We start from the raw sequence: 26,165 nt of genomic DNA, 5'->3' as shown, positions 1-26,165 counted from the left end.
TCTTAAAACAATATGAAATCCTAATTCTAGAGGATTCCCGTCGATCGGGTCAAACGCGCTCGATCACGTTCGAACGCACTCAAAAAGCCCCTTCTTTGGATTTGCGAATGCGACACATGCGTTCGAACGCGGGCGTTCAGGCGTTCACAAGGACGTTCGAATGCGACTTCACTTGCGTTCGAACGCGACCTACAGGAATTTTATTTTAATGAAAATAAACACCTAATGTAATAAGAAAAGATCATAACTAAGTGTATCACAAAATATAAGACATGTTAAGTGCAACTAGTATGAATAGAAAAATGAGTAGGAGTGTTAGTTATTTGAAAAAAAATATTTAACTGAAAGATAAGGAAATGTAGCAACTTGCACTCAAGTAGCTATGAAAATCAAAAAATAAATATTGGCTCATTTAATAGGCAAAAAGAATGATAAACGGAGAGAGTCAATGGTTCGTGAAGAATGATGTATAACCATATACATATTGATGATAATAGTAGTGATTAATACGAGATGATGATGAGAATGGCAATAAAAAGAGCAAAAATATATATAAAAAGAAGCAATAGATAAAATATAGTGGTAGTAACTTCTAGAGTCTTAAATTAGTTCATATACAAGGAGAGAGAATATGAGAACAATAATTCTACCCCTATAATTTGTAGTGTTACAGCAGAGTCCAAAAATATTAGACCAACGAATATATATCTTAAGATAAAAAGTGCTTGTACACAAACTTGTATTAAAAACAGCTCTAAAAAAATTTAAAAATGCAAAGAAGCACATTGGTAGAGTTATTTTTAAAATTGTCTTATAATTATATTTCTTCCAATGTAGTTGATGATATTTATTATCATACTATGTTGAACTACATTGGTAGAGTTATTTTTAAAATTATCTTATAATTATATTTCTTCCAATATAGTTGATGATATTTATTATCATACTATGTTAAACTAGGGTCTGATGTTCCGCCTCCTACTTAAAATGATATTATTAAGTTAGTAGTAGATGAGTTTCAAACTTACATTCAACCATTTAAATGGTATTATAATGATTTTGGTTGTATATAAATTTGTGATTTGGTGGACTACACAAAAGAGAAGAACTATAATTAATCTTTTTGGTATAGTTGAGTATATGAATAATATTTCTAAAGTCTGAGAATGTTACTTTTCATTTGAAAAATGCACATTATCTTTGTTAGTTGATGGATGAAGTGGTATATGAAAAAGGAGTAGACCAAATTATTACAGATAACGGGGCCAATTATAAGGCTACTGGAAAATTATTTATGATAAAGAGATACGTTGCACATTGTATCGATTTTATGTTGGAGGATATTGCTCAAGAGCCTAAAATTAACATGATCATATATGACGGTCAGAGATTGACAAATTTTTTTTTATATAACTATAGTTGAATTTCTCATTTACTTGTGTGTAGATGACTAGTAGTAGGGAGATTATTAGACCCTGTCCCACTAGATTTATCACTCATATTTTAGTATTGGAGAATATCATGCGCTATAATGGTGATATTATGTGAATGTTTATATCACACGAGTGATTTATAAAAATTAAATTTACGAAACCTAAAGATAAAACTTTATGTGAAACTTTAATAAATATTGCTCTTGAAAATGCATTTTGGGATAATTTATAATTGCCGCGTAGTATTTGAGCATCTTATTAAGGTATTACGACTTGTAAACAGTGATAACAAATATGAGACGAGTTTCTTATATGAGGGAATTAGAATAGGAAAATAATTAAAAAAATGCAAATATAAGTCATTAGAAGTGGTGGTAGATGATTGATTCCAGATGAAACAAACAACTACATAGATATATACACGTTGCTGATAGAGAAACGTTTAATTTCTAAATTACTTTTATTTATGAATATTTAAAAATTTGAATGCTTATAAATTTTAAAATATAAATTTTTATAGGATACTTTCTTAATCCAATATTTTAATTCTCTACAAATGTCAATAATGATGCTGGATCTTGTCAAGAGTTAAAGAAGATAATTAGTAGGCCAGAGCATAATAATCATAAAAAAATCCTTTACGATAGAGAAATAAGTTATGATTTAATTAAATAATTTTATTATTATATATTTCAATTTTTAACTTTCAATATAATTAATTTCTTATTAAACGTATGCAATAATATATTTCAGATGGAGAGATATAAATTGAGAGCTAAGTAATTCAGTACTGCTAAAGTTGCTATAACTATATCTAATAATACTCTAGCTGCATGATGATACGACTCGGTCCATATTGACTCCACTCGCGAAATTGAGTTTATTGGGATGAGCCTATTTATCTAGTTGATTTTTTGTTTAAAAAAAAATAAATGAATTTTGCCTAGGGCGTTTGAACGCAAGAACTGGATTCGAACGAGCCATGCAAACGGTTGCATGCGTTCACAAAAATAGAGAATGCGATTTGCGCATTTGAATGAGGTCGGGTCGTTCGAATGCCTGCACACATTCACAACAATAGTAAACTGTAATTCCATGTTTGAATACGATTGGATGCGTTCGAACGCACCGCAACAAAAATTATTGGTTTGTTAGGATTGTTTAATTTAGTGATGGGTCCCTAAGGTGAGCCTTTATAAATATGTAGATGAAACGCTAATTAAAGTTTATTTGATAATTGAATCGACATTGTGCATTTATCTCTTTCCTTCTTGCTCTAGCCATTGGCGCCCTCTCCCATTTCCTTGTTTCCACCGCCCAAATCTTTAGTTAGCTTCCTCTGACTCCTAATTTCCCTCTTCTACAATAACTTATCCCTCTTTACACCAAATAATTAATCTAGCACCAATTTAGCCATTGAAGGGTTTACAACCTAGGGTTTATCTGACCTTCAGTCACTGTTCGATCGATATCTCAAGATCTAGTCATTCAAACCCTGCGATTTTAGATTCATTAATTAGCTCTTTTTAAGAGCGATAACATATCCACAATTTTGGAAGATCCAACGGTTAGATTTTTCGCAACCTCAATCTAGTCCAGAATTATTATGGATCGGATCAAGCCGGTTTGTACCACATGGTAGTTTATTTATAGATAAGATGAGGCACCAAATTTAATACCGATTATAAAGAAGATTTTAAATAAAACTATGTCTTCATCATAGTGTAAAAGAAATTAGACTATTTTTTTTCTTAATCTATACTAAAACATGCAAATAATGAACGATGATAGAAAGATTGGAAAACTTAGATTTCTATCATTATAATATAAGATTGATAGAGAAAAATTAAAGAAAAGAGAGAAAGTGAATAGCTAATTAATTTAAATTATGTTTTTAATGAAGAAGACCCATTAACTCCATAAATCAAAGATATATGTGATAAATTATTAGTGGTTAGATAAGATATTAAGAGAAACCATAACGAGGGTAGAAACAGTTACGAATTGTTTGACAGTAAGAGATGTTATACCTAAAAGTACTACTGTATTAGTAATAACCATGATGATCATGATGATACATATGTTGAGATTATCTTTTCTATTTTTGTTAAAGAAAGTTAAGTATGTATAGAGATTAAAAAAAGAGAAACTGAGGATGTACATACATACTAGTAACGCCGTCATAAGAATGTTGCTCATTTTGATTATGATGTATCGAGTATTTATTTTTTAAAGCTATCACAAGATCTATATACTGGTTATTATCCTCAATATCTTCAAACACAATATTTATAAACACAATAAGATCCATAATGATATAAGTAGTATGATGTAATCATTTTTGTAGCACTAGGTTCTAGGCATTAATAATTACAAACTTATAATGATTATGATAACGAGGATCATAGGAATTTATGAGAGCTAGTTCGGTGTTTATCAAAGTTTTAACTTTTGAGTAAGTTAATATATAAAATTTTTAGGCTTTATACGTGAGTAAGTTTTATTTTTTCGTATTATTTTTTTAAAAATTTTTCTAACTTTTTTTTTGTTGGGAGTGTTAAACTTATCACTTTTATTGGTCATGGGAGGGGTTGAAGTATCATGAGCCTTCCATTTCAGTATTTGGATAGGCTGGGAAAAAAAAGTATTTCTGCAATGCAATAAAGTTATACTTATTCTTTATCCAAACGCTAACGCAGTTTGGTAACCTCAAAACTAAAGATGCTGTGTTCCCATAACCCATCTCAATGTCTGAGAGATTTCTTATCGAAAACTTCTCCTGAGAAGGTCCCACTCCCACTCCCACTCCCAGTGCCACTCCCACTCCCACACATATCTCGATAAAAGAGTTTTGGACCATAGAGTGGTGACAACTTTGTTAGGACTGGAATTGACAGTATTCACTGAACGCTGCTGCAGCTTAAAGCTAACATAACAGGAAAGCAAAAGCAATAGAGAGGACCTTTAAATTTAATTGTGAATCCAAAATTAATATAGAATAGTGAAGTGGATGGTCCATGGTCCATAGCTCATAGCCCATATAGCCCATATAGCCCATATAGCCCATATAGCATTCGAATTTTTCTAAGGCAGGTCAAATTTGTTCCTCTTTTTTAGGTTAAATATGTCAATTTCTTGAGTCCACCTAGAACTAGAAACAAACAACTGAGAGAGTCTCAGACTCTCAGTGGAAAAAGAAGTTGGGTGCGGTTCGGATTGAGACCTCTCCTTGGATCGGAACCGAATCTGACCGACAACCCGGCCCAAACCGCACCCACTCACCATGCCAACCCCAAAAAAGTAGGGGTCTAATCGTAATTACGGATCTTTGGTTGGAGTTGCTTGAAAAGGATCTCCCCTGCCCCGAGTGGAACCTTACGCAACCTTCCATTATAACCGAAAAAAAGAGAAGAGGTTCCACCTCTCTCTCTCTCTCTCTCTCTCTCTCTCTCTCTCTCTCTCTCTCAAAAAAAAGACGAATCCTTTCCAAGGGCATTGATTTAGGTTCTTCTCTCTCTAATGGGATTTCGCCGCTTGTTTGATCCCCATCTTTATTTTTAACCTTCTTTGATCAATTGCGACGTGGAAACCAATTGAACCCGCAAAAATTCGCATGGAGTTACCCACAAAGATCCGATTTTTATACGACTACTAGGCTCTTCCGATCCATTTCGGAAGGAAGATCATTTTCGCTTTTCGGCGAAAGGAGTCGATTTCTAGGAGAATTTTCTGAATCGAAGCCCCGCTGAGAAGAGGGAAAGGCATGGGGAACACGGGGAGCACCGGTGGCGCCAACGGCCGGAACGGCCGCAGGAGGAATTCGAACCACCACCACCCCCACGCGCCGCCGCCTCCGCCTCCGCCGCAGCAGCAGCCGCAGGAGGTGGCGCCGAACCGGTACGTGTTCGCCGCTGCGACTCCGTACCCACCTCAGTACCCAAATCCGAGTCCGCCGCAGTACTACCAGTATGCCGGGTACTATCCACCGCCTCCCCCCGCGATGCCGGTCCCTCTCCCTGCGCCGTATGATCACCATCACCGCGGCGGAGGCGGCGGTCCCAATGCGGATTACCCCGCCCACCACCCTGGGTGGGCCCCTGCCGGTAGGTATCCATATGTTCCTCCGCCGCCGATGACGCCTCCATTTATAGAGCATCAGAAGGCGGTGACGATCCGGAACGATGTCAATCTCAAAAAGGAGACTTTGAGAGTCGAACCTGACGAAAAGAACCCAGGACGGTTTCTTGTTGCCTTCACCTTCGATGCGACGGTAGCTGGAAGGTGATCTCCTCTTTACTTCCTTTAGATAATCTTGTTCCTTATTTAGCAATTCCGACCCGTGATAATTTTGTGGTGCTATCACATGATTGGTCTCAAGTCATACAGTTTAATTTGTATCTTCTGGTACAATTCTGATAGATATAGGTGAATTTATTATTTTCATTTTTCGTCTTAAGTTTTGAGGTTGTAGTGAAGTGTGTATGCCTGTCCCTGGTTAATCTTTGGAGTCTTGATCAGAGCTTGAATTGAGGAAAAGGTACTTTGTTGGTCTTGATGTAACAGTTTGACCGTCATCTGACTGTTGCCTGATAATATCGTTATTATTTCTCCTTGGAATTGACCGAGAATAGTTGACTTCGTGCATGAGTATTGGATTGTCTGGATGTTCTAAGTGTGTTTTGACCTGTCTAGTTTTTGCAAGATGTGATGTTTCATGGTATTTTGCAATTTGATCTGGTCAATGATTAGCATTTTAACCTGATCAGTTAGGACTTCTCACTTTTTGTTTATACTTACCACTTCTTTTGCCTCAACATCTCCTTTTAAGGATTCTATGGAGGATGTTGACTTTTTTTCATGTAGAGAATGTCCTTTCTGCACACAAAGTAGAAAAAAATAGAGAAGTTAAAAAGCCCCTCAAACATTTGAGTGTCACATTTTCTCAACATATTGTAGATTCTGAGAAAATTTTGCAGTTTTAGATATAATACTAGCTGACTCGATATCTCTAGTAGTAATTGACTGATTGGTCATCACTGGTCCTGATAAGGTGTTTAAAGTAACAACTTGCTTGAACAAAGTCTAGATCAAAAGTCAACATAGAGAGTAGTGGCTAAACTGGAACTTTGACTTGTCTACTACTATGCGTTGTTCCCTTGTATGCATGTGCAAGCATCCAAGTGAATAATTTCTGACGATCTTTGTCTTTTTGTTGTTGTTGAAAGAAAGGCTTATTTTTCAATTGGTATGAGATGTTAATGGGCTTGTTCATTAATTTTCATTATGGAGAGGTAAGTCAGCCTGAAAACTTAAAGTTCTTTTGCTAAAAGAAAATGCTTTTCTCGTATAGATGTGTGGAATTTATAAATATTACTTGACCATTATATGGCTTCCTTGGCTTCCTTCCGGGTGTATTTATACATTTCTTTTACTCATTTAAAATTGAATATTTGGAGCTGTCTATGACATGAACATAATCATTTTACATAACAAGAAGTTGCTTAGGTTGTGATGTATGACAGGCCTAGGGGAATTTGAAGCAAGTCATAATACTACTTAGAACAGAAATATAAAACCAATGCTTTTCCATTGCTTAAAGAGTGAGTGCTTTTGGATATGTACATCTCAGATTTATGAATGCTACTTCAGTATTACATTCTTCCATCATCCACTTTCTTTACTCTTTTCCATTTAAGTTTTTTTTTTAAATTTCAAATTATGTCTTTTGACCTGCATATGATGAAACCTATTTGTTGTAACGAGAATTTTCAACTAAGAACTAGGGGTAGCCATGCAGAATTTTAAATTTAAAGTATAGATTTGGTTAGCATGCCTCGAAGAAAGTAGGGATGCCAGAATTTGATTTCAGTTTTTAAATATTATAACTATAAATTACTTTTACTAAGATGTCTAGCTGGAGTTTTAACAACAGAATGGAGAAAAAGCTTCATGTTCTTCGGCTTAGTTGAAAATATCAGCAACATGAATTAGATGGAGAAAGATATGATAATTTAAATAACATAGAAGCAGGAAAGATGGGTAAGAAGCGATCAAACACTCTAAGTTACTGAGCCTCAATTATAGGTTGTCGACTAAGACCTATTCATGCCTCATGTACAAGAAAATAAAAGGCAGATTCACTATGAATCTCATTGGAAAGTCCTTTTGTCCTTGTTTCCTTTTTTCAAGTTAAAGGGAAAAAAGGACATCAAAAGAACAAAAAGGAAAAGAAAGAATTTATTTGAATGATTGCTTAGAATCAAGAATTTCTTTTCTATATAAGAGCAGCATCTTTCATTGAGGAACTCTTTTGATTTTCTTTATATTCTTCATTTTGTGACAACTGACAAGATCTTGATCTTTTATATAAGGGAGGTATCTTTGGCTTTCTAATTTTAGGAGGGTCTCCTTTTGAAATTGTCCTCGGAATATGCCTGCCCTCTTGCTCTACTTTATCATATCCACGGTCTTATTCCTTCTTTTTCTCTATTTACCAAATGACTAGGATGTTATTGTGTTGGAAGTTGTTAAATTGCAAAAAGCTCCTTCAAATGGAAAAGTGAATCCAATATTACATGAAAATATTTAGTGCTTTATAGTCATTTAAGAGGGTAAAGTATATACTTATTAAATCACGTCCACATCAAGCAGTAGCTTTTCTCCAGGAAGCAACATCAACAGCTGATTTTGGTAGTGCAGATTTTTTGCACTTCTTTTTACTTCTTTTCTAAGTAACCCTTCAAATTGATGGACATTATATGCTTTCTTCGCATGGTTCTTAGTATCAAAATAATGCATTATGACAAATTAGCTTGTACTATTATATGCATATGTTTGTGTATAAGTCCTCTATAAGCATATGTTTGTCTATAAGCCCTTTATATGTAGCTACTCACATCTTTTTCTATGCAAGTCCATACTGAACCTTCATGAATGCTTTTCATATATTTCCTTTCATTCAGGAATGATAAGATCTATGACAATGCTAGACTTATTAGATTGTTAGATTGATAGAAGTTAGAAAGCTGTATTTTTTGAACACGAGGACTTAATACAAATACAATTATGTAAATTATATAGGCAACGTGCATGAGCTATCTCTTATTGGTTCAACCAGACCAAGAAGGTTTGAGCCAATGGAGAACACCTATTGACAATTTTGAAACTTATTCTTTCCAGCACAATAGGATTGCAAGCAAAAGTCAATTGAACAAACTTACTTTTTAACCTCTGTTTCATTTTCATTTTTTATTTACAAATAGTTTGAGTATACACATTTTCGAATGACCAAAAATAAGTCTTAGAAGCTTGTAAGTGTTGGAATTTGGATTTCTTTAAGAACGCCCCTCATTATATAATCATCCAAGAGAAAACTTTTAATTAGTAGAAGATCGTTTAATGGGTCTTTGCCTGCATCTACTGGTTGATACTGCTGCTCTTTTACTGCTTCTCTCTGTAGAACCTTATTGTTAAACAAACTTCTACTATCTTTGGAGGATTACAATATGAGGCACAAGTCTTTTCCATGCATAAAGAAAGATGAATGTGCACTCTTGTTTATTTGATTTATAGGTTAATTTATATCCTATTCATTATAGATTAGAGTGATGTATTTAGATGTTATTTATTCGTGCACCTCCACTTATGGCAAATTTCCAATATGAGCAAGTATTTGATAGGTCTAAAGTCATAAGGTTTGCTATGTGCTATAATATTTTAGTTCCAAGACACTAGGAACATGCTCAGGAATACAAGATCATTTTGAGAACTTTTATTCTATTTGTGTGTGGAAATTATTTTTAGTGCCACTACCTACTTTCTCACAACATATTAGATTGACACATTTTCATGTTGATATAGTTCGTAGCACAATTCTGAATCAGTTCTATATGTCTATTCCTTTTAAGATAAATATGTTTCTACTTTTTAAATATCTATTTTTTTTTTAATTATGTGTGCTTCTCAGTATATACTTGTTATTGCACATATGTTATTTCTAGATAATCTAAGGACTTTATGCCTTATATCTTTGAACAGCATCACTGTTTTCTTCTTTGCCAAAGAGGGTTTTGATTGTAACCTGACAGCAATGAAAGAAAATTTACTTGAACCAGTCACAGTATCTTTCAAGGAAGGCCTGGGTCAAAAGTTTAGGCAACCATCTGGAACTGGAATAGATTTCTCATTGTTTGAGCCTTCTGAATTGATCAAGGAAGGAGAAATGGAGGAGTATCCTCTTGCAGTAAAAGCAGAAGCATCTCCATCCAACAATCAAGGGTTGGAAGGTGAACAGAAGATAGGAACTCCAAACTCACAAATTACGCAGGCTGTGTTTGAAAAGAAAGAGTGTGGTGATTACCAAGTGCGTGTGGTAAAGCAGATTCTCTGGGTAAATGGAACTAGATATGAACTGCAAGAAATCTATGGAATAGGCAACTCTGTTGATGGCGATATCGATGGCACTGATCCTGGGAAAGAATGTGTTATTTGCCTTTCAGAACCAAGAGATACAACTGTCCTCCCATGCCGACATATGGTAAGTTTTATTTTTTTTGCTTTGTTCTTATCTTACCAGTTATCGGTGTTATTTTGGTCGCCTGAGATGGAACAAGCCAAAACTTATTGAAAATTAAGTTTGAAACTCATTGATCAAGGCTGGAACATGCAAGATTATTGATTGTGAGTTTTGCTTCAGTCCACGATTGACTAAAACCGATCTATTCTGGCTCAAGTTTTTCATTTTTTCTAGTGGTCAAATTCAAAATTGAAACCAACTGAAACTGTATATGGAACTTTCAACTGTTACATATGGTCAAAATTGTTTATACTCCTTTTATACTGATCTCCGTGTTAGTAAATAGTTTTCTTATCAGTAGCTCTGCAGCTTTTAATTGTCTCATGCGATGGATTCGTTAAATTACTAAATTCATTTGTTTTAGCTACACTAGTGTATCTTTAGCTACTTAGGTTTTTATATTATATTAATGAGGGTTCACTCTGGGAATTCCAGAGAGGTGTTGTATAGTTTGATGTTAAGGCTTGCCAACATGAGCATGATGGCATATTGTAAGTCCTAAAATAAAACATCCACCTCCAAAATCACATGCTTTCCACGTGGAACAACCCATGTGATTCTCACGTGACTAGTCAATATAATATTATCATAAAGTATCAAAGAAAGATTTAAAAAATACCATAACAGTCCAAACAAAGATAATCCAAAACACAAAGTACCACAAACTTTAACAAGCCTCCGGAGATACATGTCAATATATAAAACCCAAAATATAGAATTTCTCGCAGAAGCTAAGTCCAAATAGAAAAAATAGAACAAATATAGTAGAGAAATAAATTAGCTATCCTCGATATCTACATCTTCCTTCTCTAGCTTTGAAATGTTTTCACCAAAAGGTGATGAACACACAACCCAGCAAATATAATCCAATAATAATCTATGAATAATGTAAATGCATTTATAAATATTCTAATGCATACTTATAATTATCAACATATTAGAATAAACATGTCCAATATAATTTGCAATGAACCTTTTACATAATCATCAGATACAAAATGCATAATAGTATCATAATTAAAATCAGCTCCTCATTTCATTAAGATAAGCTCATATAGATCGTAAATAATTATATCCCAACATACTTATACAGAATCATAATTTACATAGCAAACATATAAACGATGAGGAATAGTCATCTAGCAATAAACCGTTTATAAATGTCTGACGACGTTGTATATGATCGATTGTCTGTGGCTATCAGATTAAGGAATCCAGTTGTAAGCCTATATCCCATCTCCATCATCATCGCTCTAGTAAATTATTACGTACAACAGAATAATTACTTATAGTAAAATCATCGCTCAGTTGACTCTCTGACCTTATGTCATTGGCTACCGCTGGAACTATAACTCTACCTCATAATCATCTTTCTACTATCATTATAATCTAACCTCCAAATAAGGTAGTGTGATCACTTGAATGCTATATAGATTAATGACCTGAGTTGTAGATCGCTAATATAATAATACTATATGGTGCACTCTACTTTTAACCTCAAGCTAAGTGAGTGGATGATACTGTCTAGTTGAGACTTGACTAACAATGATACATGTAAGTGGTGCAATATTTTTAATCATACAATTTATGTCATAGTCATCAATGTTTACACATATATCATAGATGAATGCATAAAAGTACGTCATGCAAAAGATAAACAAAATTAATAATGAATAAGCAGTAAAATTCATGTACAAATAACATGTTGTAATAAATATATGGAAATCATATGATTAAATATTTACACTACCCATAGATTAATATAAGAACTAACTCGCTTGAATTATATCCGAATTGCTATAAACTCTCCTCAAATATCGAGCTTCTAATATCTCAAGCTCTTCCTCACATGGTATCGAATCTACCAAATTTATAGAAGTAATTATGCATATGAAGTGAAATGGTAACCTAAATAATTAATTTAACCTACTACCTATCATTACAGTTTTCCAGGCTGCATTGCTTGAAAGACTTGATATCGTATAGTCTAATAATCCTAAAGGAAAGCTCTAGAAGGATGAAAGGAAAGAAAGAATTACATAAATCGTTAATAAAATATAATATTAAGAATAAAGTGAACCCAAGGTGTAACTGAATATTATTTAAATTCAATGATAACGATCTAATAATCTATTTATATTTAAATGGAAAGTAATGATGGTTGAAATCATGTAGTTAAGTTATGTAATGGTTAGATAGTAGTTGCTTGTGAAAAAAATAAATGTTCCAATAGTCAAAATAACTAATCTCGGGATTAAAAGTTTGAACGGCCCTTCAAATGTTCGAATGCCAATTCCTGAGAGTAAAAGAAGCTTAAAGGCAATCGAACACAAAATTTCCGAGAGCAGAAGAAGCTATAAGGCGTTCGAACGGCCCCTCTAAGCGTTCAACGGCTCCTCCAAGCATTCGAATGCAAATTCTTGAAAGCAAAAGGAGCGTTTAAGGCATATCAACGGCCTTGCGGGTGTTCGAATGCCTGACGTTGAGAAGCCCAAGTCTAAGTTTAATTAAGTACTTTTTGCTTATGTTGGGCAGTAAAACTTAAGCTTAATCGATCCTATCGTGTCTTGTTAAGCTAGAGAGTCACCTATAAATATTCATAGTGCACACCTGGTTAGTCATCTTGAAATTATTCAAATCTCTGGGGCCATCTTTCTCCTTCTTCTTTGCTTGACTGGACTCGGCTGTGGTAGCCCTAGCACCACTTAGAGCTACCGCCGCTACCTTTCCCTTCATCTGGCAGTACCCCCTTGTCTCTAAGGAACGACCCCACCTTTTTATCCCTTTCCTATCGATTATATCGATTTCCTCTATTGCCATCTCCACCACCTTATCACAACCCTAGGCCGATCACCACCACGCCTGTTTAGCCTTCCCTTTCCACAATCCACTTTTATAGATTTGTTTTCCATTCCGAATCTATCTCAACCTAAAAGCACTCGACTATTTAACTGTTTGATCTTAACTTTGGACATCTGCGATAACATTAACTTTTTGCTCGAGAGTTAGAATCTAATTCTGTCTTCGGATTTGGGCTCGTAAAGATCGTGAAGGTTGGAAGGTGATCATTACAAGTTAATTTATATAATAATACTTTATGTAAAAATATGATAATTAAGTAGAATATGGTTAACACTTTGTTATTATTATTATAATAATAAGTTAGGATTAAAATAAAATAAACACAGTTTGAATATATTTACCTATATAAATTGATATGGTTAAGATACATAACACTAACATAAATTAATTTTGTGAACAAGTGAGCGACCTAAATAGAATATAACTAAGTATTTATAATAAGAATGCATTAATTTAGTAATATAATAGAATAAGATTAGGTTAGAATTTAGATATTGCAAAATATTATATTTATAAATATTTTAATAATTTAAGTTAATCTAGTGATCACCCAACATAAAATGAAAATATAAATAACCAAGATAAATAAATAGTGTGAATTATTTTGACATAAGATATATGATTAGGTCCTAATAGAATGCTAAGAGAAAATAATCTAATACTAATTACATTTAACCTTAAAAGAAGCCATTAATTGAGTTTGGCTTAACATTATTATCTTTTTGGGTTATACCAAAGTGGCCCAACACCTAATGCGTTTGTTCTCGTTCCATAGAGGAAAGAAAGCAGATGTCAAGCTCCATGGTTAATAGCCATGGAGCTATCTTACTCTTGAACCCAAGCAACGAGAACCCCTATGAGAGGTACCATTGGGTTTGGTGGAAGTAGGAAAGAATAATGGCTCACCGGCAAAGAGTGAGGTTGACTTACTCCAATGAGGTTTCGATGATGTGCACATCGTGTCGAGCATCTTCCAATGAAGAGAAACAAAGAGAGGAGAGATGACAGTGGGAGGGAGGTAGAGAAATAGAAATCGAGGAATGAGAAAAAGAAAAGTTTTGGTAAATTAGGTAAAATTTTTTAGTAATTGACGACGGTTTTGTCGAGGTCGGTATTACGTGCCGAGAAAGCCAGTATCATGAAGGTGAGAGGAAGATGAGGGGGAGACTTGCACATGCAAGGCATGTGCACACATATTTTTTAAGAATAATTTGTGAGTTACATAAAAGCAGCCTGTTGAAACTACCGGGAATAAGTGCTGCATGCACCTTGCCCTCTTTCTTCCCGGACCCTGCATTAGTGGATTTTCATCTACTTGGACACACTTGGTTCTGAGAATTTATGCTTACATTAATATTAATGCTACACTGTGAGATGGTGAGTACGTGGTCCTTTTCTTTGTGAAATAGTTTGTCTTTTCTTTTTCCAGTACCAATGGATGCAGGTTAAGTAGGTATAGCAAGGTTGAGGAGTGTGTTGTAGTAGACTTAGCGCATGCAATGCACTTGATCCTGATTATCATGATTCTTTAGTTGGGGGGTATTTTCATGCCTATCTAACACACTTCTGTTTTAACGACATGTTATATGTGGGAGATTTCCTTTACCATATTTGTCCCTGTAGCACTTTCTTCATTCCTTCTATCTGTAATTGTCTGTCCTCCAATTAGGTTTCTGTTACATCCTTTCAGTTCCATTTCCAACTTGTCTTTGTATTTTTTATGCTCTGCATTTAGTTTGGGTTGAATTATACATTTAAGTTCATATTTAGTAAGCAAAGTGAGTGACAACATTTGCACCTACATGCAGCTGTGTTCTTGTTATGTGAGCCTCCCCACGATGCATTTGCAAGTTTGATTCTAACACATATTCTTGTACACAAATTCACAACCATGTATGAGTAGGATGTGTGGTTGAATCCTGATACCGTGTTATTTGTATATTCTGATACCAAGTTGTTAGTAGCTTTGGTCATGAATCAAATGATAGAGTAATGGATTATAATTGTGGAGAAAGAAAGTGGGATTGCAAGGGAAATCTATGATGACTATAATAAGATAATTGGGTTTTTGGAGGAACCCTAACCTCCTATGAGATGCTTTGAGGGATCTCTTCCTCCTGGACGATATTCTCAAATATTGCCTGCCTCATATTCATTGCAGCAGTCCATTATATAGGGATTACAGAGGAAATGAGCAAGATAAGGAAAACAAAGGTAATCATACTAGGGCATAAAGAAACCCAAGGAAATCAAATAAGCAAATTATCTAGGTAATCATATTGCATGTAACATACTGATACTCCCCATATTTTAGTTGTTGAACATCATCTTAGAAATGTGATTTCCTTGTCCAAACAATGTTGTATTTGTTTGGTAATGTGGTACAAACATCTAATATTGTTTTATAGTACCTTTCAAATATTAGTCTTTCTATCATCTGTCTCGTAGGGTAGTATGACAGTGTGACACTTATACGACACATTTGCAGCTATTATTTTTATTTCTATGTTTTGAATCGACCACGTTAATAACTATGTTCTGACTAATTTTACATAATACACCACATTTTGTGAATTCTCATGCAATTTGTCATCTTTCAGAATGTGACAGTTGTGTCATATGAGTACAAGTGTTGACGTATTTGCTGGTTTTGATGCAGTGTATGTGCAGCGAATGTGCGAAGGTGTTAAGGTTCCAAACCAACCGGTGCCCAATATGCCGGCAGCCTGTGGAGCGGCTATTGGAAATCAAGGTCAACAACAAAGCTGAGGAGCATCAAGAGGCATAGCGGGGGTCAAACTGTGTGCCTCTCAAGAGTTATACTCTTCTGAAGGCTGTCTTAACTCTTAATAAGCAGACAGTGGTGACACATGATTCATTATATAAAGTTTATGATTGTATTAGCGTTGGCCATAATTGTTTGCTACTTTGGGCAGTGTTACATGCTGAGAGAGAGCTTTCTGCAACCTGGATGTATATTCTGCACATCAGTTAGCAATTGGCAGATTCTTCCGTTTAGAAAACCTTGTAAAACAAAACAAGTATATAGTTTCCTCTCTCAGTTGGTGGTAGTGGTAGTGGTAGTGGTAGTACAAGTTCTTCATGTGTGCAGGGTCTCATGCATCAACTGCAACTTGTGTATAAAACATTGCTGGTGATGGTTGCTACTATCGAAAGGCTTTATGTAGTCTCTTCATCGCGAAAAGGTTTTAAGTACCTCTACTCATTTCACAGACATCGTACTGCTAATGTAATTATTGACTCCTTTATTAGGTTGTTTCTTCGTCCACGAGGAAATATTCTGATTGTATTCTATTTCTTTTACTAAATTTTTTCTTTTTTAAAAAAAAAAAAATAATATTTTTAATTTTAATTTTAATTTTAGGTGAGCATGATGAGCATCCTCGATACAAGGAAAAATGGGTTTTGCTTAAAATTAATTTCTTGATAATATGTGTATATATAAAATATTTATATATTATTCTTTTTCGAAAGAAAGGTCCAGGTTTTGAGAGCTATAATTTTCGACTTCTTAATCATTCATTATCTACTTGATGCATCTACGTGTATTAGCCATTGGGTCAGCCTCTAGGCTCTAGTGGGGTTGAAAACGGCTCGGGTTAATCCGACCCGCTATTGCTATTGATCCGGTTTGGATACGGATGAAGAAAACCCCAATCCGACCCTGATATGGATGCGAATAGGAATGCGGGTTTAATCTGACCTGACTCGTTAATCGTTATCCACCCAGATCGATTAAGAATGGAATAAAAAGACCTGATTACGAGTCTACGAATACGGATGCAGAAAGGGATCTTAGATACGGGTCGGGTAGGTTTTATCGGATACAGCTTGACCCGCATGCTATGTACATGGTAAATATTATAAACCTTATCCCCCCGCCCACTCGACCCATTAACCCGTCTCTCTCTCGAGTCTCGACCCCCCGGACCCTCCCTCTCACTTCTTCAGTCCATCTTCCATCTCTGTCGACCCTCACTCTCTCCGACTCCCTCTTCAGTCTTCACCCGCGGCCTCCATCTCTCTCCGACGACTACCCCTGCAGTAAAGGAACCGTGATAGGTTATCTTGGCAGCGAGGTGATTCTTCTAGTTCATCTTCTTGACAAAATTATATAGGATAATGGATACGAAGAATAGGTTTTGTCGCTATGTTAATTCTTTTTGCATATCCTGATAATTCTTATGAAATGGTGATACGTGAGTAACGATGATGATAATTATAAATTTTTGTGCGACAAATGTTATCTCATTTAGGCGTGCATTTTTAACAACTTTTCTAGAGTATCATTACCAATTTTTCTACCTATGCTTTCAATCAGATCTACCGGTTTGATTATTTGAAAAAAAAAACAAACTTTTGTTCTTCTGTTTTAGTTTCCTGCCTTACTTCATGTTCTAATTTTTAGCATCCATATAGCAAGTAATTATTGAGGGGCTTAGCAACAATGAACCAATCAATATGTTTGTAGTTATTTCTGTGCACTCATAATTTGTAAGCTTACTATGTAAAATGTTGATTCATTCATATTCACATAATTCTGAATCAAATGGATGTGGGATTAAATTATTTAGCAGAGCACCTCCTGGCATAACGTTTAAAACTGTAGATAGCTTTGTTATCCAAATGCAATTACCTTATCCATCACTGCCTATAAATCAGATTTGTTTCTGACTTGATCAATTGATTTAAGCTTGACTATATTAACAGATTAAAATTCTCTACCCCAAAAGAAGCCGGGAATTCTACCTGGGGAGGATATTGGTGAGAAATCAAAGAACTTTCATGATTCTGTTTCACATTCTTCAAGCCCATCCATTAAGAGTGTGGTCCTGAAAATTGGTATAACTTCATTGACCATGTTCATCACAATCCTGATTGTAGTTTAGACACCAACTTCGATCGGTTATGATAGATGCGAATGATTTCGTTGGTTTTGCAAGAGGAGCAAGCGAACACAGCAGCAAAGAGAGAATAAGAAACTAAGAAGAAGTTCTGGAACTGAAAAGGACCAGGGGAGAGAAATGACTTCCTTCACTTGCTAGAGTAATGCAGGTTAGTCTAGAGTTATTTGGTACTTCCATATTTATATTTATATTTTCTTTTATTTTACTAGAAGATTAGGGTTCATTTGTCTAAATATTTTTGTAATGGTTGATTGTGTGGTGTTACTGGTGTATGATGCAATATTCTTTTTAAGTATGTATTTGTTTGACGATTCTAGATTTCATGAAGGATGCAATTACTCAAGACTATGTGGTGTAATTTGTAAAACCTCTTAATGATCATCGAACAATTGTGTGCATTTGCCCCTTTATCCTTTTATGACCAGAAATTTGTTTAGAACACTAATTGAGTAATCGGTTAAGATATGATTTGTATTCATATCTGGTTAAGATCCGATCGATATATGGGAATTATCCATATCTGTTTAGTTATGATATGGTTTTAATTTTTGTTATCTATTCAATATACATATATGAATTCATACCCGGAGCAAAAAAATATGTATCTATATGTGGGTTGCGCACTATTTGATCAGTATCTAGTCCGTTTTCACCTCTATCTCTTCCTCTTCTTAACCTTCTCCGGCCACCATTGGGGCTGCATCTCTTCCCTTCTTCTCCAATGGTGACCTTTCCTTTCAAATTATCATTATTTATCAAGAAGATTCTGACACGTCTCTTAAAATCCTGTTGGTTTTACCAAAATTAAGCAACTCATTTCATGATTCGCAGTTAAGATGCTATTCATGGCAGAAAAAATGGTTTATTTTCTGTTTTTTTGTTTTATTTTGTTGTTTAGTTTGTTAAAAATTGGATTTTCTTTTCCTATCCTTTCAAGGTCTGATGTCTGACAAAGTTGTGGAGCAATTATACGGCCTTCTCTCCAAACTGCCTCCTGATATTCTGAGTCGATGTTTAGAACCGGGAGCAGATTTTACGGGTATTACTAATGTTGCAAATTTGCTCTTTGGGGACTTGCAAAAGCAGTTAGAGCAATTACTTTCCCCTGCCGGTATTGTAGCATCTGCAGGGGTTGATGGGCTTTCTCCGAAGGGAGCTATTTTACTCTTGAGATGCTGTATAAGTTTACTTCAACTTCTCATGTTTGACCTTAGCCTTGTCGTGGAGAAATGCGAGATATTGTTGGCAGTGCTCAGAAGGTTGCATTCCCACGATCTAAGTGGAACGGGTCCGACGGGTAATACCATGCTACCTCCCTTTTCTACTGCAGTTCTTGAGGTAATTTTCTTGTTTTGTTTTCTCTTTCATCGGTCAGCAAATTGTAAAATCTGGTATTGTTTCTATGATCTTTGTAAGTCTCATTATTATTTAACTTTATAAATAAACTAGTATGATTATGAATATGGTTCACTAATCATATGAGGTCAACTAAGAAAAAAAGATGAAAAGAAAGACATAATGTGCATACTTATGTTATATATTTCTCCTTAGGTTTTGAAAGGACTTTAGTGAACACAACATACTTGCTAGAAAAGAAATGAGAATATCTTCTTTTTTCTTTTTCCCTCAGTGATTTCTCCCTGATGAAGTGAACTATTTATTTTCTCATATCACTTATTGTTGTTGGACATTGCTGGGAATAAACCCGGATACAAACTAAAGCTTCATTTGCGGTGTAATACATACGGTTGGACTGAATCCTTGTTTGGGGGATACTGTCATGCCTATCTAACACACTTCTGCTTCAAGTCGAGTTCTATAGCTTGCACCATATTTTTTAGCCTTCCTGTCTAGGCTTAAGCTGAGAAGCTTTCAGGGGGCAAGAGGCTATTTAAATTTTGAAATGGAGAAGGAGATCCTATGTAGGCTTAAGCTGGGTGATTAGACCATTTAGAGTCCTTGAAATTATGCAAAAACATCTCTGTCCACTGGCCAAGAAGGGAAAGAGTACAGAAGAAAAATCACTTTTTGCATTATATAGCGTCTTTCCTATTTCCTCCGTGAAGGGGTTGTTGAGGATGGTATGTTCTCGTTGGTGACTATATAGCAGAGAGTCGGCGATTAATACTATTGTGATCGCATGCTATATGTACATGCTTATAGCATGGGTATTTCATATTTGCAGAGTTTTAATTAATTTTGAAATTCTTATGAGTTATGAATGAAACCTCTTTCAGGTTTTCATTGAGGGATTTTTGGTGCATCCTCAATTGCAAAGGTTATTTATGGTGACTGATAAAGTCTCTTGTACAACAGAGAAGCTTTTTGCATCTTCTGGATCTGATGGTGATCTTTATGTCATTCAGGAGATAATTTCAAGTTATTTTCTTTTATCAGTCTATAATGATTGGACATTCAACAGATTTATCAATTCACTTTTTTGGTCAAAGGAGGCTAATAGTGAAATCCCTGAAATTAGTATGGACGCAGCCTTGACATTGCTTGGTGCTGGCATCATGTTTTCATTACCAAGTATTCTCCAAGCACATCTAATTTTATTAGCTTCTAGATGCATTGGTATCCAAAGTCCTAAAAACAATTGGAGATTAGACAAGGTCGCTCTCAGTCGTTCTATTTTGGCATTTGAATGTTCAGTTAATCTCTATTTAGGCTATTTGTCAACTTTAGATTCTTTTGACAATTTCACTGGAGGCAAGGGCCATTCAACTTATTGTGCAAAGCAATTACCTTTTGGTTCTTGCATCCCAGTGGTTTCTTGTAGCAAGCTTGATTACCAGATTGAGAAATTAGTTTCTTTTTGTCACTCACACTCTCATGATGAACTATCTGGAAATGAAGCAGATGTCTTAAGCAATTCTGTTGCTTACATAAAAGAGAATCAACATATTATACATGAAAAGTTCAGGAAGGAGACCTCTTTTATTTTGGAGTGCATGATATCGAGCTTTCTATCTCAGGAAATTGGAAACAGCAAATTACATGAAAATGGGGATGCACTTCCTCAAGAGATGATTTGTCTTGCTGCTGCACTGAAGCTAATGAGTGCCTCTCTGCTGCAAATTTTATCTAACTTGAGGGAAATTAGATGCTTAAGAGGAAGGAAAACATCAAAAGATGGTGACCTTTTCAAGGCATTTGATTTTATATCAGGAATTGTTCGTCGTTTTGAAAAATATGAATCAAAGCAAATAGTCCAAAAGAATTTCATCGATGTGTTGGGAAAAGGACCTTTTAGGCATAAGGAATCAATGCTAATGTTAGCACATTTTGCAAGTCTGCTGGTATATAGTTTCAGAATGAGGCTTGGGTTTCTACAGAAAGGCTGTATTTTTATGATGATGACATTGATGAATCTTATTATTTTTGAAGAAAACAGTTTAGATGCATTTAGTCTGTTCCTTAGCAATTGGAAATACACTGTACACTGTGCGAGTCCCCAACAGGAAAATCCAATGGTAACATGCTCATTTTGTAAAGTGTGATTTCTATCTTTTATCTTGTTTTTATAATAAATTTATGGTTTTCCCTTTGACCTAGAAACTTTCTATACAGGGTTTATTTACAAGATCTAGTGTCATAATAGCATCAAACATGCAAAAATTACAAAAGCTTTATTTGAGAGATGAAGTTAAATGCCTCATCTATGAGGATCAAAGGTATGAAACCATGAATGCAAAATCTTTTGTGCCATATTATATGGATTGACTCAACTATCGTGCTGTACTTCTTTCACCTACTTAATAAGTATGGCTTATACATAAGCTTCTAGTACTTCCTTTTTTTGAAATGCTTTAACTTTATTGGACATCGTAACTTAGCTTTCTTCTTTCTTTACTCCTTAATTTAAGGTGCTGTCTCGTATTCAGTTATTACTGGTGAATAAGTGACTCTTTTTATTCTTCTCTGCAGATGGGGTATCCTATATTTTGGTTAGTGCTGTTGGATAAGTTACCATATATGTAGGTGTCTATATACATTTCCTTGTCTATAACATACACACAGATATATATTCACATGCATATATTTTCCACATGTAAAATATATAGATATATGGTTGCAAGGTTGGGTTTGGGTGAGTCTGGAAGAGTCTTATTGACAGATAAAGTATTCCTATTGGCAAATTAGTGTTAGGGTGTTAACTAATCGATTATAATAAATTGGATCGGTTTTGAGATCAAGCAATCGGATCTTTAAGAGTTATCTGCTTCATCTAAAATATCTATTTAAGAAAAAGAATTCTCCTTGGAACTCTTTTGTCTAAGAGAAGTTTAGGTTAGTATATTGGTTCCAATGCAAACGATTTATTTTTGGGGGCATTGGAAAGTTCTACTTTTTACTTGTATATTTTTATATAAAATCATAATAATCAGTTTCTCTAATTTACATGTCATACTACCATACATTTTAGTCAACTTATTGGTATTTTTGTTTTGAGTTTAATTGATAAATATTAAGACACTTTAGAACATATAGTTGTTAATATCTGAATAATGAAATCTATTTACTGGTGTGGAGGTTTAACCTTACTGATAACACTCTAGAACCTTAATACTTGTTAATTATCATCATCCTTTTTTCTCTTCTGTTAATTTTTGTTGCTTTCTTTCTTTTTATCAGGCACCTAAAATTGTGTTACGAGTTGTCTTGCAACATTGATAATTTTGATATATATATTTAGATCACGAGTTAGTAAAGAAACCTATAATTACATCACTTTACCATAAGAATCATCCTGCCAGGTGTAATATTCAAAAGAAAAAAAAAGAGGAGAAAGGCTGCACGCGCCTGCACTGTTCACTTCCTTCTCCTTTTTGGAGATGGAAAGGGAGCGATTTCCCCCATCGATTTCGTCGGTGAGAAATTGCCATAAAATCCAGCTTCTTCCCCTATTTAGTACTTACAAATTCTTTCTTCGAGAACGATCTTTCCCCTTCTCTTTTTTTCCTCTTCTCCCTCTCCTTCTTTTTTTTCCTTGCTAAGTGTTACCACTGACAAAGGCAATCATTGAGGCACCGTCGGAGTGAGCAAATAACACCAAAAGAATTGTAGGTGAATCTTCTTCCACTCCTTATGATTAATTTCAATTTAATGAGTAATTTGTGGTGTACCTCACCTCAACGTCATTCTGTCCAACGGCCCGTTGTCACCGTCTATCGTTTGCAGCCCTCTTCGTGGGGAGTCCACATATGCCTATGGTTAGTTTAGTAGCCTTGTTGGGTGGAATAAGCTTCACCAAGGCCAATGATCGTTGAGGGTGGGCTTCTCGTGCCGGTCATTTCAATCGGCAAACCTCCACCTCGTGTGGGATACATCGAGCCTATGGATTCCTCTGATGTGGACTTGGTGGGTCGCCGAGGAAGGAGATCACTGACATCCTCTTCCTTTGCCCAATGAGGTTAGGGATGACGCCACTAAACCCAACTTTGGGTTTAGGTTAACTAGGTCTAGATCAGGGTAGGCCCAACACCTATTTTAGTTAGGTTTGGGCCTTGGCCCAACTTGATTTTTGATTTAGGTGGCTTGCAGGCTTGCAATGCATGTTTATATCTTTGGGCTTCAGGATGTGAAGACCTACAAAGAATTTGGTCATACAACTTTATTACATGTAAATATGTACTTGTGGATGCTTGATGTTGATGGGAGGTAGGCACTGAGTCAATATTTTTGTTATGATTCGACTATGTGGTTTAAGTTGAGTTAAATTGAGTCGAGTCAAGTTAGTTAATTAGATTTGATTATTGTTTTGAATTTCAAATAAAACAGATAATCTGCATATAGATTTGATCTACTAGGAGTTTACTTCAATAAATAGGAGTGGTCATGTGTTGATTATTATTGTGGAACGAAAATTGAGTTTAGTTATTTTATTATTTTATCTTTATTATTTATCGTAGTCGCTAGATTGTTTTTATCTTTCTAAAAATAGATCGTAAATGTAGAACTCATCTAAGCTTCCAAATTTTGGCTACCATCTTCTACTACGAGCTATCCTATTATACAGCCGTCCGTCATCACCCTTGGTCATCTGTCACTTTTCAATGACCGCCGCAATATCAGATATTTACTAATCTGTCCCATTCTTACTTAGTTTCATTGTTTTATTTTTAACTTGTCATCATAATTTTTAATTTACGTGAAATTAGAGCCATTAAATTTGTAACTCATGAGGTTACCATTACAAAAATTCTTATAATTTTCTTACGTCCACATCAGTTTAGATCTGGTTCATAATAATTTTACTAAAAAATAAATTATGGAAATAAACACATAGAGAAAGTTAAACCGCATATAGAGAGCATTGCCTTTGGAGCGACCTTTTAAATGGAATCATTGTGAGTAAGAATGAAAGTGTACAACACTATAACCTCATTTTCGATCATCATGAAGTTGTTCTTAGTACTCAGTGATTATATGATATACTTTCTCAAAAGAGCAGTGCTCTCAAGATTAAGACCTTAACCTGAATTATAATTTTAAAGGACATTACTCCCTGTAATCATTGGAGAACTATGCCTAATCACCTTTGAAATTTGTACAATGGGTCTAATAGCTATAAGCTATTTGCCCGAATACAAGAAAGAGATCCAGCTAAGCATCTTTTTTATGATAATAGGTCAAATTTATTGTCCAAGTCAATGACACTTGAATATTATGCTCTACATTGTTTTCTTAGATACCATTCTAGGTTTGTAACTCCTTGTTTCTGATCTCTGCTTTGTTGGTGAATGGCAAATGAACTGGTAAAATTGCTGACTATAACAGTCCTACCTTCTAGCATTCATGGCTCTGAATTAGATTTTGAAATTTGAAGTATCTTATGGGTCAGTAAGATGTCGATATCTCTTTGTCTATTAGATTATTAGATTAACAATCTTGGGTTATAATAAATGTGTTTCCATACTGACAGAAAATTTTATAGGGAAATGCATGAGGATACTTTTGGACTGCTTTTCTATTTGAAAATTTCCTGTGGTGCATTGCTAGTCTTAGACATACAATTAAATTTGCAGGATAGAAGTACAATCTCGGGAGTCAACACTCTCTTTAGCTGCTGCTGAGGATGTAGAGATGCATCCGTCCTGCACAAATGAAGCTGAAATTTGCAACGGTCAGGTTCTTATTAAATGCTTTCCAGAATTTAACAGAGATCCTTCAGAGTGGGATGATGTAGTGGACTTCATTGAATGCAAACGTGGAAAGGATTATTCAAGTTGGCTGAAGAAGAAACAGAGATTCAGGCAGTGGCATAAGAAAAAAAAGCTTGAGAAGGACAAGGGCAAAAGGAAGTGGAAGCAGGTTCATCTAAATTGAGGTCCGCAAAGAAAATGGGCCAATAAAAGTTATATTGAGACTGACATCATGTATGTCTATCAATTTCTGCTAAATCTTTTCTAGTGGCTTTGTTGGTTATCTGGTGTAATATTCACGACTCCGATGAAATCACTTATATCTGGGGAATTTGACAAGTTGAATCTGAAATGAGTTTCAGAAGAGGTGGAAAGAGGCAATCTGAGTCACAGTATTATTTGCGTACAGCATAACACTGGAAGCTATAGATTCTCCTCCTGTCTTGTACTTGATGGCAGATTCTCTCATAGGAGCATATCCTATTGGACGGAACAGTTGATGATTGGCTGTGAGTTCTATGTTTGTAAATGTTTCACTTGAGGTACATACTTGTAATGTTTCACTTGAGGTACATACTTGTAATTTGGTATATGTGTTATTCTTTCTGCTTTCACTAATCTAGGAGAGAGTTTTATCCGAGTATGGGAGAAGAATGTAGTTCCTTGTGTATGTCTGGGCTCGACAATTGGGAGTTGGGATTGCTTTCTATCTCATATAGATGTGCCAAAATTATTCCATTGTGAAATAAATTGCAGTTCCATGGATTACATTACGTTCCACAAAAGTGTTTCAATCTCTCATTTCTTACATCTCAAATAATTATTTGTTTGCAATCCCTTAAAATAAGTTAGTTATTTGTTTTGCTTTTTCTCACTGTCGAAGCTCTCTTGTCTTTTTCTTTGAGAGGTCGTCACCAAGGCACTGATCACTACCAACCTCCACTTTCCATGGAGTAATGGAGACCGCTACTAGCCATGAAGTCTGGGATGTTGACACCCTACCATCCATCGTCTCTACCAACATCTCACCTACCATTCCCCCTTGGCATTTAGACATTTTGACCATTCCCCCTTAGCATTTAGACATTTTGTAGTTATGCTCATTTATTATACTTACATAAAAGGGGTTATATCGGTATAATTTATTATGAATATTTCTTTGTAAATCAATACAGTGTTTAACAATTTCCTTAGTTTAGATGACATCTGCGTCTTTTAA

General features: G+C 35.1%; 2 protein-coding genes across 9 annotated transcripts; both read left to right on the top strand.

Moving 5' to 3' along the window:
* Positions 1 to 4,843: 4,843 nt before the first annotated feature.
* Positions 4,844 to 16,105, top strand: LOC140761369 (probable E3 ubiquitin-protein ligase LUL2). The gene is made up of 3 exons (XM_073098659.1): positions 4,844 to 5,714; positions 9,471 to 9,969; positions 15,530 to 16,105. Exons 1-3 carry the CDS (start codon positions 5,197 to 5,199, stop codon positions 15,656 to 15,658), a joined length of 1,146 nt encoding a protein of 381 aa, XP_072954760.1. The 5' UTR covers positions 4,844 to 5,196; the 3' UTR covers positions 15,659 to 16,105.
* Positions 16,106 to 16,795: 690 nt separating this feature from the next.
* On the top strand, positions 16,796 to 25,721 carry LOC140760981 (uncharacterized). 8 transcript variants are annotated; one of them, XM_073098118.1, is made up of 8 exons: positions 16,796 to 16,970; positions 17,602 to 17,655; positions 17,776 to 17,946; positions 18,736 to 18,837; positions 18,919 to 19,136; positions 20,036 to 21,274; positions 21,372 to 21,475; positions 24,830 to 25,721. In XM_073098118.1, the coding sequence occupies exons 4-8, from the start codon at positions 18,741 to 18,743 to the stop codon at positions 25,128 to 25,130; spliced, it is 1,959 nt and encodes a 652-aa protein (XP_072954219.1). In that variant the 5' UTR covers positions 16,796 to 16,970; positions 17,602 to 17,655; positions 17,776 to 17,946; positions 18,736 to 18,740; the 3' UTR covers positions 25,131 to 25,721. The 8 variants fall into 8 exon arrangements, with proteins under 8 accessions (XP_072954219.1, XP_072954213.1, XP_072954212.1 ...); XM_073098112.1 differs by having other exon boundaries at positions 17,781 to 17,946; positions 18,736 to 19,136; XM_073098111.1 differs by having other exon boundaries at positions 18,736 to 19,136.
* The last annotated feature ends 444 nt before the right edge of the window (positions 25,722 to 26,165 follow it).

The sequence above is a fragment of the Typha angustifolia genome, chromosome 6, assembly GCF_048772165.1.
Source record: "Typha angustifolia cultivar Huaian chromosome 6, ASM4877216v1, whole genome shotgun sequence".
In the NCBI taxonomy this organism is placed as follows: domain Eukaryota; kingdom Viridiplantae; phylum Streptophyta; class Magnoliopsida; order Poales; family Typhaceae; genus Typha; species Typha angustifolia.
The sequence above is the reverse complement of the archived record's forward strand: the minus strand, read 5'-3'. Positions and strand labels throughout refer to the sequence as shown.